Source organism: Lutjanus erythropterus, chromosome 14, assembly GCF_056507025.1.
Source record: "Lutjanus erythropterus isolate fLutEry1 chromosome 14, fLutEry1.hap2, whole genome shotgun sequence".
NCBI lineage: Eukaryota > Metazoa > Chordata > Actinopteri > Lutjaniformes > Lutjanidae > Lutjanus > Lutjanus erythropterus.
In genome coordinates, this window is record NC_139330.1 from 32,055,842 (window position 1) to 32,073,298 (window position 17,457).

General features: G+C 39.9%; 1 protein-coding gene across 2 annotated transcripts in view; it reads right to left on the reverse strand.

Annotated features, from left to right (window-relative positions):
- Nucleotides 1-17,457, reverse strand: part of atrnl1a (attractin-like 1a) — a 406,244-nt gene that overhangs the window by 60,734 nt on the left and 328,053 nt on the right. For both annotated transcript variants that reach the window (XM_084735770.1, XM_084735769.1), the window contains one exon: nt 16,836-16,931. In XM_084735770.1, the coding sequence (XP_084591896.1) occupies nt 16,836-16,931 (96 nt within the window). The remainder of the gene's footprint in view (nt 1-16,835; nt 16,932-17,457) is intronic.

Sequence of the window (17,457 nt, forward strand, 5' to 3'; positions counted from 1 at the left end):
ATGTTTATTTTTAAGCGTATAGCGACAGGAGCAGAGGAGGAAGTCAGGTGACATAGTATAAAGAATGACAACGTCCATGTATGGAGGAGTTTGGGTGGATGGATGGATCAAATACACCTAGACATTCACCCAGAGGACCGTTCACCAAGTGTCATGTGCATCTAAAATTCAGTGCTCACTCATTTGAACTCATATACATGAGTCAACATACATATCATACTTAAAGATCATGTAAAGCAATGATATGTGTGTGTTCTGAGTTTGTCAAAACATATAAATATGCGATATTCACCACCCAGCCAGATTTGAATGATCAAAACAAACAGATTGTTGGAACAGAAGTGAGCTGAAGTGAACTGCTGGACTGATTTGGACTGAGAGAGGCACTGAAGATACATTTGTAACGGACCACTACGGAGGGTGAAGGGAATCCTATATAGTGTCAGGGGACGATGGCTTCGGCAAGTCACAAGCCATGTTTCTGGTCTGCCATAAATATCCCATAAACATAGATAGTGAACTACATAGTTCTGTCTTTACATGTGTTTTCAGCAACTATTTCAACATGTAAAATGTGTTTAGAAGAAACACATTTTCCTTAACACAAATGTTAACTTACATCATATAACGTAATTTAACTTATTTTTCTAAACCTAACCAAGACATTATTTCTATACCTAAACTGAACTGTGACTGTTTCACAATGTTTACCACGTGACATTGAAGGTCTGATGCACTTGTCGCTGATACTTTGGAACAGTCAAACATTCAGAAAAAGAGGGACAGAAGAAGAGCAATAATTCCTTTAATAGTTAAAAGTTCCCTTCCAATTTTCATTTTGTTTTTTAAGCAACAATAAGGAACAATAATTTAGTCTCTGAATTCTGAGCCCAAGGTGGTTATTGTGGTGTTTTATCTCTGCTGGGTCAGCATGTTCAAACATAATTTTCTAGTGCTCATTAGCTGAGAACTTGCCATCTTTGTCCTCACCTTGAATTACTTTATTGATAACTGCAAAATGACAAAATTGCTGGTTTAAAAAATACAAAAAAAGACTTCTGCCTCAGGCTGTTTTTTTCTTGTTATTTTATTCAGCTGTCAGGACCAAGAATGATAACCATAACAGTAAATATAACAATAATGATGTGAGCATTCACACTGGTGAACAATAATGTTTTGTAAACAGCGGTGCCAACCATGTTCCCTATGCTCCAGCCGTTACTTCTGTCCGTTGCACAGAGAAACAAAAAAGAGAACACAAAGGATGGGGGCTCACAAAATTCTTCAACGATGACAGGAGTTCAGAAAATCCAATCCTTTCGTATACAATTTGTCATCTTTTGAAGACAAATTTTCTTGTAGGTATGAGTCAACAGCAACTTGATGCCATTGTGGCGATTGTCAAAGAGGACATCAATAAGAACCAAACAAAGATCAGAAACCCCACCAGCGGCAAAGACCATTTGGCAGTATGTCTCAGGTAAAATGATGCTGTTTTTAAATGTGTAATCTGCACCCTAATATATGCGCTTAATAAGCTGTTCCACCTGTGACTTTAGAAGAATTTTGATTGGCTGTCAGTGTTTCTATTGTTTATGTCGTTGTCGTAGTTGTGAGTTGATAATATCAATAAACTTGAGTATCCGGATATTATGTTTAATGATAAAAGTATCGATTCTCAAAACACTGTATGATGATATCATGATACATGCAAAGACTCCTGGCAGTGGTTCATTTTGTGTTGCGTTTTAACTCCCGACCTCTCAAAAGCAGTGTTGTAATCTATCTTCTCTGACTGTATTAAAAGATAACTTTTTAAACTTTAGTTTTATGCAGATTATACTGTGTTCTTTATGCTATGGGAATTGTAACCACTGTATCATAATAAATGTTGTATAACTAGATTCTTGCTGATAAACAGCTCAACTAACACAGGCATTTAATAAGCTGTATACTCACTAAACTTAGATGAATTTTGATTGACTGTCACCATTTCTATCGTTCAACAAATTGTTCTGAGAGTGATCCCAACAATATTGTTCTACTGTCATAATTGGTATTGTTGTGTTGTGAAATTCCACTTGTGGTAGAAGTAGGGATGTAATAAAATATTGAAACCCTTAGGTGACATGTTATGTTTTGTAATACTGTGACAATTCTCAAAAACACTATTGTCATATCATGATACATGCAAAGATTCATGGCAGTGGTTCATTTTGCATTTTGTTCAAACCCCTGACCTCTAAATAGCAGTTTTTTGATTGCATAAAAAGTGAACCTAACTTAAATTTTATGCATATGGTGGCATGTTCTTTAAACTCTGACAATTTCCTAAAAATTTGATTAAAAAAAATGCCAATATATCACCTTGCTTACTGCATCGCAATATATCGGGACATGAATTGAACTGTCAGATTCCTTCTGATACACAGACATAGAACAATTTTTAAAACTTTAGATTAATGGTTATTGTCTTGTATAGTTATCTTCCATAGTGTTAATGGCTCTTATGTCAAGAGTATGATTTTCTGTTCATGCACTCTATTTTTTCTAAGAAGAAAAAAAAAACCTATGTAAAGTATACCTCAGAGAGGCAGCAGAGAGAGAAAAACAAACAGAGTAGGATAATGAGACACACAAAAAGAGATATGGTGCAAGAACGCCAGTACTTTTGTTCAGCTGAGGCTGCAGCAGGTGCTTCGCGTCCAGCTGCTGAAATAATGTGTGGCCCGGACACCTTTTCTAATCCGCCCGATGATAAAAAGGAGACGAAAAAAAAAAGGCTTTTTGTTAAAGCGCAAACAGAACATGAAGAGGAATGGGTTTGTTTTAGCCTCGTTAATGTTGACAGGGGTGTGAGTTATTGAGTTAATAACATCACTGTGTGTTTGTGTGAGGGAGTCTGTGGCCATGCCTTTCAGTCGCGAGATACACAGACAGAGCCACAGGTGACTGCAAAGCTAAAGTAAACCAAAGGAGTGTACATGCAATTGTCCATGATGAATGCAAATGAGCGCGTGTCTGTGTGTTTTCATGTGCGTTTGTGCTTTCTCGTTTTTCTTCTCTGCCTGATAGAAGCCCTAGTATTATCTGATAAGCCCTGCAGTGGTGTGTGTGTGTGTGTGCATGTGCGGCGGCTAAATCAGTATTTAGCTGTGTATTTTTCAACCAAACATACATTACTCCCAGGTGTCATAAATATTCTTTATCTGCTCCCTTCCCCCTCATTCCCCCTCCCTCTATCCATCCATCCCTCTCCACCCACCAACCCTCCTTCATGAGGCATATTAAATCCCCACAATTGAAGAATAAATACGCCACATTAAAACATAAGATATGAAATTGATTCATTCTTTGCTTTAAATAGCATTATGAAAACAGGAGGCTGTCGTTAATCAGCGGCAAGGTGGGAACTGCTTTTCGCAGGCGGAGGCGTGCAGATGCTAGTTGCTGCGGGCTCATCAGCTTTACGACGTAACGGCGGTACTTTATGGAGGCAGTGGAAACATCGATTTATGCTGATGACTTTGCCTGTGTTCTGTAATGCAGCCATGACACGCTGTAAAGCTCTGATCAAGTTGGGGAGTGAAAGAGGTGGCCTTTAGCTGCAAAAGAGGGCCATGTACTCTGTGATGTAGGGGCTTTTAGCGCTATTTAACATATGAAGCATTGTAGTTAGAAAGACTCAGCAGGCGGTGCACTATCATATGCAACTTACGAATCAACTGCCTAAAAAGATACAGATAGTGTTTATATTTAAGGTAGTGTTAGAGTAGTGTGTTGTTGTCACTGTTTTTGTAAGAGTGACTTTAGCCATGGAAGTGCAGTTGATTACAGTTTGCATAAATTTCAAGATTTAGGGATGAGATTTAAACGTTTGCAACTTCTGTATAATTTCTGTATTACTATTGCCATTTGGTTTCATTAATAAAAGCAATGAAATCTGGTAAAAAGTATCAAGAGAAACTAGAAGAGGTCACTCCGTAGACTGCAGAACATCTGCCAGGCAATGGTGAAGCACCTACTGCAATGTCACGACTATTGCCAGATGCAACCAGCTGAGATCTGCAAAGTTTTAATTAAGCCACCACAGAGGACTCACAGCCTCAGTCCACAGGGCTAATGTTCTACAAACTGGGTTACCAGGCCACCAATTCCAATACTGGGCCCCAGAATGCAGGAATATTTAACAAATATCTCATCCAAGCATGTCGATTACCAAAGCTGTTTTGTCACGCCCCTTGGCATCTCATAGTGATGCACAAGTTACCCTTCATCAGTTGTATGAGACATTGCCAGAAAGACTATTTTAACATGTAACTAACATTGTGAAATGGTCAAATTTTGGATAGTAGGCACTGAAACTACTTGGCTAGGTTTAGGATAAGACCATGTTTGGGGTTGCACCAAGTATGCTACATACGCATTACGTGACATCACTGATGTGAGTTGTAAGACGAAAGTCACATGACACGCATACCTTAAAACTTTTAATAAGATTTTGGTTTCACATGAGACACCAAACCCATTTTCCTGGGTGAAGGTCCTGTTGTTTGACCCATCCATCCACCCCACCATGTCTTAACACATACTTGCTCTTTATATTATGTCGAAAACCCAGTGTCTCAACCTTACGTCTGTACGCATTGCTGAGGAGGTTACAAAACAGTGGTATTTGAGCACTTAGGAATGGGGGACCCCTTTGGAATTGGCCATGCCAGTTTTTCCCTCAACAAATTGTAGCATGACTTTGGAGTGGTATTTAGCTCACTCCCTGACAAGCTGGTGCAACACGGTTGGTACAAATGGAAACCATAGGTCACCTCACTTCATACGATTCATGTATCTTGATCTTTAGAATCAATCATATCATTTTGGTTTTAGATGATTCATGCTCAAATTCAGAAAAAAGTTAGAAAATGTTGAGAGCTCCATTGTTCAAAGCCAATATTGGGTCTATCGATCACCCACAATAGGAGACATGCTGTTTTAGGAACTATACTTTTAATGTTTACAACACAGTTTTTCATTGCTGTAAGCACAGAAAACTGAGCACCATGAACAAAAAAAAATTACATTTTATGTGTTAAATTGGAGGCAAAAGTTATTGGACCAATAAAACCAAAACAGTCTGGGTGAACTGACTTTGAAATAGCATGAAGGCATCATAACAGCATGAAGCTACTGCAAAAAAGTTCCCTAAAGTGTAATATTGTAAACACAGCATATGGTTTCTGTTTTTCTGAAGGTTAGACTTTGAGTTTTCATCCCTTGGAAACAGAGCAGATCATTTAAAAGAGTTTGGATGAAACTGAACAGGCCAACACATTTCCTTCCAGCTGTGACACACGTAGTTTGTCTTATTAAACAAACCCAGGCACCTCGCTTTGTCCTCACAACACTGACAGAAGTCTGCCAAATGTCTTTTTACTTATATTTGAAGAGCGTAATTGCAGGTCTTTAGATGACAAGCAAAAAAAACCCATTCTCTCCAGCTGTGACACTTAATCTACCCATTATAAAAGATTAACCAAGCCCAGACAGCTCACCGTGTGAAAACTTTCTTCAAATAGAAATGATAGAAGGCTCTTGTTCCAACACTACCTGTAATTGCAAGTCTACAGAGGACAGGAAAGATGGCTTTGAAGGAAAACCACCTGGAGAGCATTTTAAGATTTTTACAGTTTGTGTCCTGGGGAATCCAAGCACACCGCACGTCCACATGAATTCATACATATTGTGATGGATCCTAAAATTGTTTGTCCTTAAAGAGACGGAGAGTAAAAGATGTTGTGGTTTGAACACAGATGCTGTGGACTGCAGCTTCTGAAAAGAAACTCAAGAGGGGAGCTCAGGGGTTGGTGCCGTCTTCTACTGTGCAAGAAGATACAGTATTTACCCTTATGGCAACAAAATGTGGTTAGAGAGGACATGAATCATGAATCAGATACTGGGTGACCAGCACAGTACTGTGTGTGTGTCTGTGTGCATGAATGCTTACATTTCAACCCACAAATTATGTTTATATAACCCTAATGTGTTTTCACAATTACGTTGTGATGGGAAATGCAGCTGCTGTCTGAATTATGTTCTTAGGCATATTTTGTGTGAAGGAAGTGTTCAAGTTGTATATGGAGGTGGTTGCTCAGGAGACCTAGGCTTGCATTTTTTGCCTAGTAGCATAGGAGAAAGGAGCCCTGCCTATACTTATACACAACTAATTTGCACTAGTAACTTAGTTTTGAAGACCTTGTATTGCCAACTGAATTACAATTTCTATTAACTTAATGAGGAAATGTTAAGTTACCTATCCGTCAAGTCACAAGAATGTCATCACTGAACATATTAATAAAATGTTCAATGACAATTTGTTTCCAGCCAAAATAGTTTCAATACCCTATCCAGTCAGACTAAGGACGTTATTGTTTTTTATAAAAACTTAACTGAAATTACAGTCTTTCAGTAACCTTAACCCAAGTGCTTTTGTTGCAGGAGCCTCCTAATTGCCTTTTTTTGACAATATTTTCAAGAGCAAAATCTCTCTTGTCATATGCTGCTACTGCTGATATTTAAAAACCTCATAAATATCAAGGCCAGTTTATTAATTGTGTTTGTGGGTGCGATAAAATTGCATGTTGAACATGACTCCACAAATGTATTAATTTTGATCTTGATGGGAAGGTGAAAGGTTACTGAAGTCTAACAATTATACTTCAGACTGGTCTGGGCTTCCCTCAGTCACTACACATGTTCAGACCCTGTGTCTCTTCCTAGTCATAAACTAACCCCCCCCCCCCCCACACACACACACACACACACTCTCTGCATTGCCCACTGGCACCGAAACACTCAAGACTTCATCAGTGGAAGCTCAGGTGCCCCCCTGCAGGGCACTCTACCAGGATCTGCTCCAGCTTTACAAGGCAAAGTCTCTCATAGCTGACGAGATATGTGTAGATTACAAGCAAAGCTGCTCATAACCCTGGACTGAAAGAAAAATGACAAGCACTAACAATGGAGCTTGGGTTAAAATGGCACATTATACAACAAGGGACAAAATTAACATATAGCTTGAAAGCCCAAGCAAGGGTTTATCTAAATGTAACTTTCTAAATATGCCATAATATTGAAAACATTCTCATGGGTAAAGAATGGGGTTATGTTTAAGGTAACATATATCTTGTGGTGCAGTGAAAGAAGCTGCTCTGTAGTCTGTTTGGATGGTATTGGATACTTCTGTATCTCTTGTCAGATGGCGGCAGGGTGAGCAGGCTGTGGTGGGTTTAGCATTCTTTCAGCTCTCACCTCCCTGATATGACTGATGCTCTGTAGATGGATACCAATGATGCTCTGGATGGTTTTAATCACACGCTGCAGAGACTTCCTGTCCTGGGCCATACACATCCTTTACTAGGCATGGAAATTTTTACTATCTAGTAAGGACAGCAGAGATGGTATCATCTATGGATCTGGGCCCCGTTTCCCAGAGCCTTCGTAGCGCTACGTGTGTCGTAAGTTGTATTTTAAGGTCTCCCTTAAGGTTACGGGCTGTTTCCCAGAGTTGTGACAACCTTAAGGGAGACCAGGCTGGCTGGGATGTTGTTCTTTATGTCCTGGAGAACCAGTTTCTGAAAGCACTTCATCAGAACGAGGGTGAGTGCCACAGGACTGAAGTCATTTAGACTAGATACTGCAGACTTTTTAGGCACAGGGATGATAGTAGAATGTTCTCCTGTGACAGTGATAAGTTGAAAGTATCTGTAATAACATCAACTGAGCTGACTGGCAAATGTTTTTAGTCCATAGTTCAGACTGAAAGCTTTACTCATTATCTGTCAGCAAGATTCTTTTCACATCCGCTGTGGATACTGACAGTAGCTGGTCCCATGGAGGCAGAGTAGCCTTTACAGCTGACTCTTTGTAAAGGACATCAAAGCAAGCCTAAAATGTGTTTAGCTCATCTGGCAACATGGCATCACACATGATGGAGGTGCTCCTGCTTTTATATGCACTGATGTTCTTAATCATCTGCTACATATCTTTGGTGTTGTTGGTGTTGAATTCTCCCTCCAGTCACTGCTGATGCCTCCGCTTTGCCGCTGTGTTGCCAGGTGCGCTATTTGTTTTCATTTTTTTTTTTCTCTTCGCTGATTTTTTGGATGTCTTTGTATACATTTTTTCTTTAGATGTTAATGTGGAAAGAGTTTGCACCATTTCACATTTAATTTTTGTAATGTGTGTAACTGGAGAAAAAAGGATTAAAATCATGTGTATACCAGTAAAATAAAAATATGAATATTAATAAAAAAAAGAATATTTAAAATGCACAATTCAGGTATTTTTGAAGAACTAATCCTCCATCAAATCACGCCACACTCCTTTCCATGCAATTATATCCTCATCGTCTAATTCACACACCTTCCCATGCAGACCAAATCACTGCGTGAGTTTGGAAACAACAGGTGTTGTGTTCCTTGCTCGCTGTCTAAACATGGCATGAAATGGGGTGATGATGACTCTATTTGTTTAACCATACTCTGTTGCTCTGCATAAGCGGGACAACATAAAATAGCGGGGCAGCATGGAAATGTTCCCTTTCCCTCATTCATTACAAAATTATGCTAAGCTGCATGCTTGACTATGAACCAGATGTTGTGTAATTAACCTCGGTGTGAAGATAGCGTTCTGCTCTATTGTCTCTCACCTTCAAGAATGAAATGGAAACCAGGCCGAGGCAGAGATAAGGGGAGGTACTCCTGAGGTTTCCACGGGCACATGAACCGAACTGAACTGAGCCGAGTCCAACCTGGTCGGAACAGAACTAAAACTAATTAACATCGTGCGCAGATAGCCCCCCCCCCATCCCATTGTCTCTATAACCTTCAGCCCAAACTGTGTGAGGAGAAGAAGCATCAAACAGTGAGTGGAGATTTGTGGAGGTGGAATTTTAAAACAGCACACTGTCTTTTTCCAGAATATCTCAGAACTGATAATATCACTAAATTAAAAGACTATTGAAGGTTTCAGAGGGAATGTACACTGAAGAGAAGCAGTAATTGGTTACATGGATACAGCGATTAAAAAGATTGAGGTATTGTTAGTTGTTTCACATATCTTTCAGCAGCATCAAAACATTTTGATACCTAAGATCCCAAATTAAATCTGATCTCATACCATGAAAATTAAAATCAATGTAAGATCCGGTTCCACTTAAAAGAGGAAGGAAAAAGTGTCAGCTGAGTAAAAGACTGATATACATCAGTTATTTGAATCACATGTATTTCTGTATTGGAGTATTGGATGTCTAGTTAAAGGTCCAAGCAGCGTCTCCTGCTATGGGCCCCTGCTGTTTTTGTTCTGATTAGTCTCTTCTTTATTTTACTTACTTTTCACCAAAAGCGTACATGCAGCAAAAACCATAAGACAGAAATTCCTGAAAATTGGCAGCTGGGTTGCAAATGCCACCCACTATTCAGGCATCATCAAAATTGAGGTTGTGCTACAACACACAAGTTTATGCAATCTTGAACACGCTTTGGCCTAGGCCTAAAATTATTTTAATCATTTTAATCATTCAATTAATCTGCATCTTTTCTCAATTAGTCTTCTGTTTTAAAAATGTAAATTTTAGCCCTTTTATTTCCCAATTTTATCAAAATCCTATTTTTGCAAACTCGTCTTAGACCAATTGACCAACCGATCTTTGCTGATCTAAACCTATCAAAGGAATTTTGATATGTCAAGCTGTTTCGATCTGATGAGCCAACCAATTTGTAACATAATAGCGAATTTTCTAAAAATTTGCATTAACTCATGAATACAATGAGGTATTAACCTGAAAATCAAGACTCTTGTTCAGGAGTGTTCACTAAGCTTACATATTAAGGCATACTGCATTTCACTTCTAGCGTGTACCACATATACAAAAAGTTTATATCTTGTAATTGGCTGAATTGTCTTGTCCAAAGACAATTCCACTGTGTGCATGTATGCAAATTATGCTGAATAACTTAACATAACTTCGGTATGTTAACTTAAGTATGCTAAAGAAGTTACAATAAAGTCAACAATGACAATTGATTTTGCACATGACACAAACGTCAGTCTTTTGGGTCAAAGTTCTGAGTTTGTTGACCGATCCAAGAGCAGACTGTCTCGCTGTTATACTACGTCACCTGACATCGACAGCACATCAAAACATGACGCTAGAGAGGTGCCTCCAGAAATGACACAAGAGTAATACCTAACGTCATTGGAAGCACAGAGGTGCTGACCAAGCTGTCATATTCAGAGTGAGAACAGGCTGTTTGAAGCACAATATTTGACTTTGGACAAGTTTAGGCTTGGAAAAATCTTAGCATTACAAAATAAGTTAGAATTATCACAGTATATTACACTGTGAAGTTCTCTGAACTACATCTGAAATACAAAATTGTGAAAGGGTTTTCTTCAAATTGTGGTGCTGGATTTACTAAAATTTCAAACATGGACAGGAGACAGGAGTGTTTTTTTCATGGTACTTATTATCTAACAAAGCTATTTATTTGCATGTAGTTTGATGAATGAGGGTGATTGTTCTCTTGGCTCTCGTTCTGACTGTTTGACCTCTTGTTCGCAGCAAATCTCCTGCAACATCTGTCACTGGGCTCCGCTGTGGCTTTAGGGGAGGTGACAGAGATGGCTTGGGGGTAATAGTTCACTTCCCATAATGCATCGCTCCTATCAGGATTATTAATATGCTGAAATGTGTTACATCAAGGCAAGGTCGAACAAATGAGACAAATGTTCCATTTAGCTGTTTCATGGACCTTGTGTAATGAGATTACAGTAATCTGTCATGTTACAGTATGTTACCCAAACATTGTTTTTCAAAAAGTAAAGATGACATATTGGAGCTTTACTAGGATGTACAGAAAATGTGTGATCAGTCATAGTATTGCAACATGTTACCTCCATATTTTGAAGTTCAGATTCCACATACAGTAGCCGTCAGTCTACTGACAGTCTACTCCTCATTTATCCATATCGACCACCAGTGTCTTTGAAATTAAAGCTGCATAGTTACCTAATCAGGATGAACCATTTCAACTCAGTGCTGCCTGCTTTGGGTAAAGGATTTTTTTCTCACACTCAGCCTAAAGAAATAATGAGCACATCTTCAAGGGGACAAACCCTAACCTAACGCTGATAAGGTGCTGTGGGCTGGTTTGCTATAAGTCCACTGTGATGTCACTGTGTGTACTGTTTTGAAAGCTTCCACTCTGGCATTATGGGGGTTGCCATTATGTTGTGTTTTTTTTTGCAACCAGAGCATGCGCAGTATTGATGAGAGTGAAAGCTGGTGGAAGACGTACTGCAACTCAGGCAGCGCTTGGTTTTAGTGAAGAGCATGGAAGAAATGGAAAGACCAGTTAGCTTGTCAGTGTAAGTTCTTCGGTTTTGGCTCATCCATTCAACAAGAAAAAATGGTGGCCACCTATTCACAAAGTTCCTCATATTACAACAATACAGCACAGTCAAATATTTTTGATAACATTTGAGGCGAGAAATAGACAATCCAGTAATAGAATTTTGATCCATATTTGACATGACTTTCATGAACCTTCTTTGGAAAACAGACACAAAATGGCAGCAGCAGAACAGAATCTTGATTAATATTTTATCAAAACTGTCTTTTTTGACAGCTTGTTCTGAGTTTCATGAGCTATTGTGCTGGATGCATTTCACTGGATGTCAATCACAGGGTAGCCAACCCTAAAGGGCATATTGCTTTATCATCTATTTAACTCCAAATGGGATTATAATTTACAAAATGGACATCATGCTGTATTGAAGAAGACTTAAAACTAGCAGTTGAGACCATAAACTAATGAGGAAACTGTTAACTGAGATATAAATCAAATGAGAAGATGCATCATTTTGCCATAAGGTTACATACAGTCAGACTTCTTTTTGCAACCAGTGGGGTCGCTCCTGCTGGCTATTAGAAAGAATGCAGACACTTCTGTGCTTCACTTTTCAGATCCTGAAGCTCTGTCCACTATTGAGTATGTCGGACCGTCTTTTTCAGCTCCCATCCTCCTCCATCCATAAGGCCGACAGTGACCAGGCTAAACTAACTGATAAGCCGCCTTAACCACACCAACAAACTCTCCACATCCTCATGTCCCAACCTGGCACTGGACACTCAGCTACTTGCTATTCACAAAGCATCACTTCACTCCACCCACCTCTGTTTATCTAAACCCTGCATGCGTATGTCATTGAGAACAGGCATCACACAGCAGAGGTGACACCACTGTTTGAACAACTGCCTGCCACGCCCCCTCAAGAGAAGGGCACATCTGATTTGACGGTTACCCTTTCACTGAAAATATTGCTGTAATGTTGCAGAATGCGTCCTATAATCTCTTCGCACAAGAGGGTGATATGAGCAGTGGGGTCAGCTGCCTCTCTGAGGGCCCACACTCCACCAGCCACGCTGCCGCATGAGGGCCCTACAGGGCCGGTGGGTGAAGGTGAGGTGCCAGCATGTTGGAGAATTACAGACAGTCCTGTTCTCACACAGGACAGCTAAGTGAAAAGAGGGCTATTGAAACCAGCTGCACTCTCTCCCCTCAGCCTTCCACCTCCGTTGACGTCAGAACTTCCCGGAGGTGTAATGTGGATGTTGTCGAGGTGAGCTGTGTTTGTCTACACTTGCGCGGCAGAGGTTTCCTGAGGGTGCCTCCAACATCAGGAAAAGATACTTGTTGACTGTGACGCATGTGAGCGTGTAAAACATCAATTTGTGGTTGGAGCACATATATGTTGTAAGAATCCCTGTAAAGGATTTCTCATTGAGCAACTGAAAACCATTTCCTCACTACAGCTGCTTATTTGCTCACAGTTAGCTTGGTCGATAGCTATGAAGGGCCAGCTTGTAGTTACCAACCAACACGTTCTTACTCTTAACTTGTCAAATGTGGCAGCTTAGTCAGTGGCCCTACACTTCAATCCTTGATGCTGTAGTTATATCCTCTGGCTTCAGTTTTGCATGTGCAGGGTTCAGCGGTAAATATGGAACATTGTGTAGACCATGCCTATTCAATTACTTTTTTAAAAGACCCAGATTTGAAACATGTTAAGTGTCGTAAGGGGCTGGATGTTTACATGTCTGACCCGTAAAGTTCGGAACTTAAATGTGTAAAACAATGCACCTTTTTCACCTTTTTTAAAGAAACATTATGCACAAAAGAACAGGAAAAAACAAAGCACATTTGTCAACCTGGATTAGAAGTAGCTTGTTGGCTCATTCAATACAGTGTTGCATTTCACATATCTTTTTCACTCAGTTTGACTCTCCCAAATTCCTGCTGTTGAAACAGCCTGAGTTAAAACCTTTTAATAAAATAAGTGTTTCTGTGTTTAATGACAGATAGAACCAGTAAATGGGCCGATCAACCATAAACACCTATAAAACTAGACTGTTAGAAGGCTATTTAAATAAAATCGCAATGATCAAAGGGCCAGATTCAACCCACATGCTACCAATTGAATAGGCCTGTTGTTGTAGACTTTCAAAATAAAATCTCACAATTAGGCTACAAAACTACTCGTTTAGGGTTAGGAAAAGATCATGGTTTGGGTTTTAATAAGTATGTTAGCTATGAAAGTTCATGTACACTTATGTACGTAACATAGGTAAGTTACATTATGGTAATATTAGTAAGTTAAGTTATGCAAGTTGTTTAATGTAACTTATGCATAATAACTTTATAATAATAATAACTTCATTTGTATAGCACCTTTAAAAACTGAGTTTACAAAGTGCTTTGACAGACAAAGCACAAGAGCACAAAAACAGGATAACCAGGAGGCAAAATAACAACAGAAGGCCAAACAGGAGGAAGACAAAATTAAGATAAAGTTGAAGTAAAACAAGACACAAGCAAAGAGAAACAATACAACATAGTAAAAGAGATAAGAACAGTAAAACTAGAAAAGATGACACTAAGAATAAATTAAAATAGAGACATAACATGATGTTGTCAAGTCAATATAAATAATAAAGGAATGGAATAAGACAACATCATGTAATGTCAAAATGAATAAGTACAAATAAAAGGATAAAACTGAAAATATTAAAAGAGATTACATCAAATAAACACAAGTCTATAAAAATGGGTTTTAAGAAGTGGTTTGAAAGATGTAACTGATTCTGCAAGCCTTATCTCCTCAGGCAGGTCGTTCCAAAGTCAAGGGGCCCTGATGGAGAAAGCGTGGTCACCTTTAGATTTAAGCCTCGGCTAGAAGGGCCCCACCCAAGGATCTAAGGCTGCGTACTGGCTCATAAGGGGTTAACATTTCAGCTATGTAGCTAGGGGCCAGACCCAGGCAGGCTTTAAAAGTGATCAGTAAAATCTTACAATCAATTCTAAAATGCACAGGTGATGTAATGTCGTCTGTTAAAACCAGTAAAACCAGTATGTTACGTAACTTGCGTACACTGAAGGTTAAAAATTAGTCAACATTGATGACTGGTTAGGAGATGAAGCCCATTCTCCTGTGACTGAAGCACACTTTCTCATTCTTTATACTACAACACCTGACTTTGACAGCACATTAAACATAACGCTACAGAGGCGCCTCCAGAAATGATGCAAAAGGGGTAACTACAGCGTCTTAGTTCGAGGGTAGGAATTGGTGCACTGACCAAGCAGCTGTATTTTAGCACTTGGGACTGAGAGCAGCCTGTTTTATGCACAATATTTGCCTTTGAACAAGTTTATGTTTCAAAAAGATTGTGTTATCTTTACAAAAACAACAGAAAATTATGAGTCACTTTGTAAACTGAACCACTCATTCATAATTCTCCACCACTGGCTTGAGTTAGAGGTTTGAAGTAAGTTTGGTCTGTTGCTGCTTCAAACTGTTTAACTGAGCTCAGGATAAACTGTGGTGTGTATATGAGAGGTTAAAGGCTCTGCAACCACCTATCTGCAACACAGTAATTGCATCATGATTGTTTGTGGCTGAGCTGAGAATGGTGCTTCCAGTCACCAGGGGAGCTTCACTGCAAAAAAGCCTGTGATGTGGTCAGTGACACTGATGATTCAGTTCTCTCAGTTCAGCTCGAGGACTCCGTTTGTTTGTGCACGTGCTGAACACTATTTAATTCCACAACACTCTGTTGTAGTGGCTGGTCTTTACCCACTCCAGCCCTCTGTGTTTGTTAGTGTCTGATCAGGAAACAATGGCGAAGCCGTTGCCATTCTCTCTGAATTGACAAGGGTCGGTGTTGACTTGGCCGTGCACTGCGCTGTGGGATGGCTCTGTGCAATCCAAGCAAACTAGATTATGTCAGACCGTCTTTGTGAAGCTCTGCCATTTCGATGAATCACTAGTCCATTCACGTCCAGTCACAACAGACTTTTATCAGTGGATCTCAGTGCACTTTGCTTTTCGAGGGAAAGCCAAAAATGATGACACAATTCTGTTTTCTGTCTTTTGTCTGACCTTTTGTACCCTCTCTAAATGTATGGCAACCAAATTATGCCCCTTCACACTGATAGTCCGCAGATACAGGTTGATTCACCTATTGTGCCCCATTATATCATCTTCATTTCTTCATTTACACCTCTCCTGTCAAAGGTGGTATGTGCAATTTTCAGACAGTCCTTGTTATTGGTGACACTGATGGCTGACAGTGAACTACGCTCATCCTGGGCATCACAGTGATGTGACATACACAAGACTTAAGATGATTGACTGACATGATGATAGATGAGCTAAGTAAAGTTAAGCATGTGTTGTGGTGGGTGCTAGTTGTTTGTTGACTTTAGTGCACTCTATTTCTAAGCTACACTTAGCTAGTTTTGCACATGGTTGCTGGTTTAAGGGAGCTGAAGAGAGGTAAGGCACTCGGGAGTGTAAATTAACACTGTATTCCTGTTTAGGATTATTAAGAGTTTGACAACATAATGGAAAGGGTCACTACAGTGAGAGAACTTTCTTTGAAGACTCACCAAACTAAGCAGACTCCCTTTGAAAAGCTGTCATTTTAACATCATTGTCGTCAGCTTCATTGAAACGCAACAGAAACAAAAACAAAACTCTCCAAAAATGTCTTGGCTAATCTTTCCACTGCTCCAGCAACCCCCCAACTCTGGTTTGGCTGAAATAAACCTTTAATTCATGGCACGACGGAGCATGGAGGGTGCAAGGCAGGTGATGCTGGACAGCAGCTGCAGCACTGTGCGCTAATTTTATAAATCAACTATAGGAACACACACATTTACTTTTGCAGACTGTTTGAAAATCTGATCACAGATGATGAAGAAAGACATTCAAACCTAAGCATGTAGGTTATGAAAAATCCAAATCCAAATATTTTGGGTTAATGGTCTCTTTAACAGTAGGGGAACTTGAGTCTCATCATTTAAGTAGCAGTAACTTAAATCTGAGAGAACTAATTGGTCAAAAAAAAACAACCTCAAAACAGCAAGGAATTTCAACTGTGATAAACTGCTTTAAATTTCACACTTTCACACTTCCAGCAAATAAAACTTCTTGCATTACCAGTGTGTTTACAGTGTCAGCATCCTGTTGTGTATCCACACACTCCCACACGATCGCGCACCCACAGCAGGGCTGTGACACCCGTCATGGCAGAAGACCAGCGGGCCGACAGTCTTTGCATCCTCACATGGATATGCAAATGAACACGCTGCCCCCGATGACTGCGTTGTGTGTTTTCATCAACACAACACCGTTAGCTCCCTCGTGTGTCTATGTGTGTCGTCTTTGGTTGTGTTTATTTCTTTTTGCATCCGTGTTTGTGTTTTTTTGCTGACCTGTAGCAGCTCCTCTTGGTCGCCGCCCACCTCCAGAGCCACAGCAACCGAAGCAAAGGGACGACTGGCCATCTGCTGTCGCTCTCTCATCAGCTGCTGTAGAGTGAGACAGAAAAAAAGAAAGGATTTTTAACTTATTAGTTATTTTGAAGGAAATTTCTGAGTTTCAACTCAAAAACACATTTTTATTTATTCAGTGTTGGACCTCAGTGACCATAGTTTGCCTCTGAGCACCTCCCGGACCAACTGGAGGCTAAATGCCTCAGTGGTTGCTAAATTTCTGCCTTAAACCAATCTGCGCTGTAGATTTTACCCAGCAACCAAACGGTACACATCCCTGCTTTTCTAATTGATAACCATGTGTGCTTGAAGAGGAAAGGAGGGTTAAAAGGACAACAGGAAAAAAGAGGGTTGCAAAGCAATGTGGACAAAAACCAACATTGAAAAACACGAGGACACGAGAGCAGGAAAGAGGCAGAAACAGAGACAGAGAGCAGGACAGTAGAAGAAGAAAAAAGATAAGGATGAAAGGACGATGAGGGATGGGGAGAAGTGGGGAGAGATCAAAGCAAAATGGTTGGATGCGCAGGAGGAAGACGGAGAGGAGTGGGGAATGGCAGGT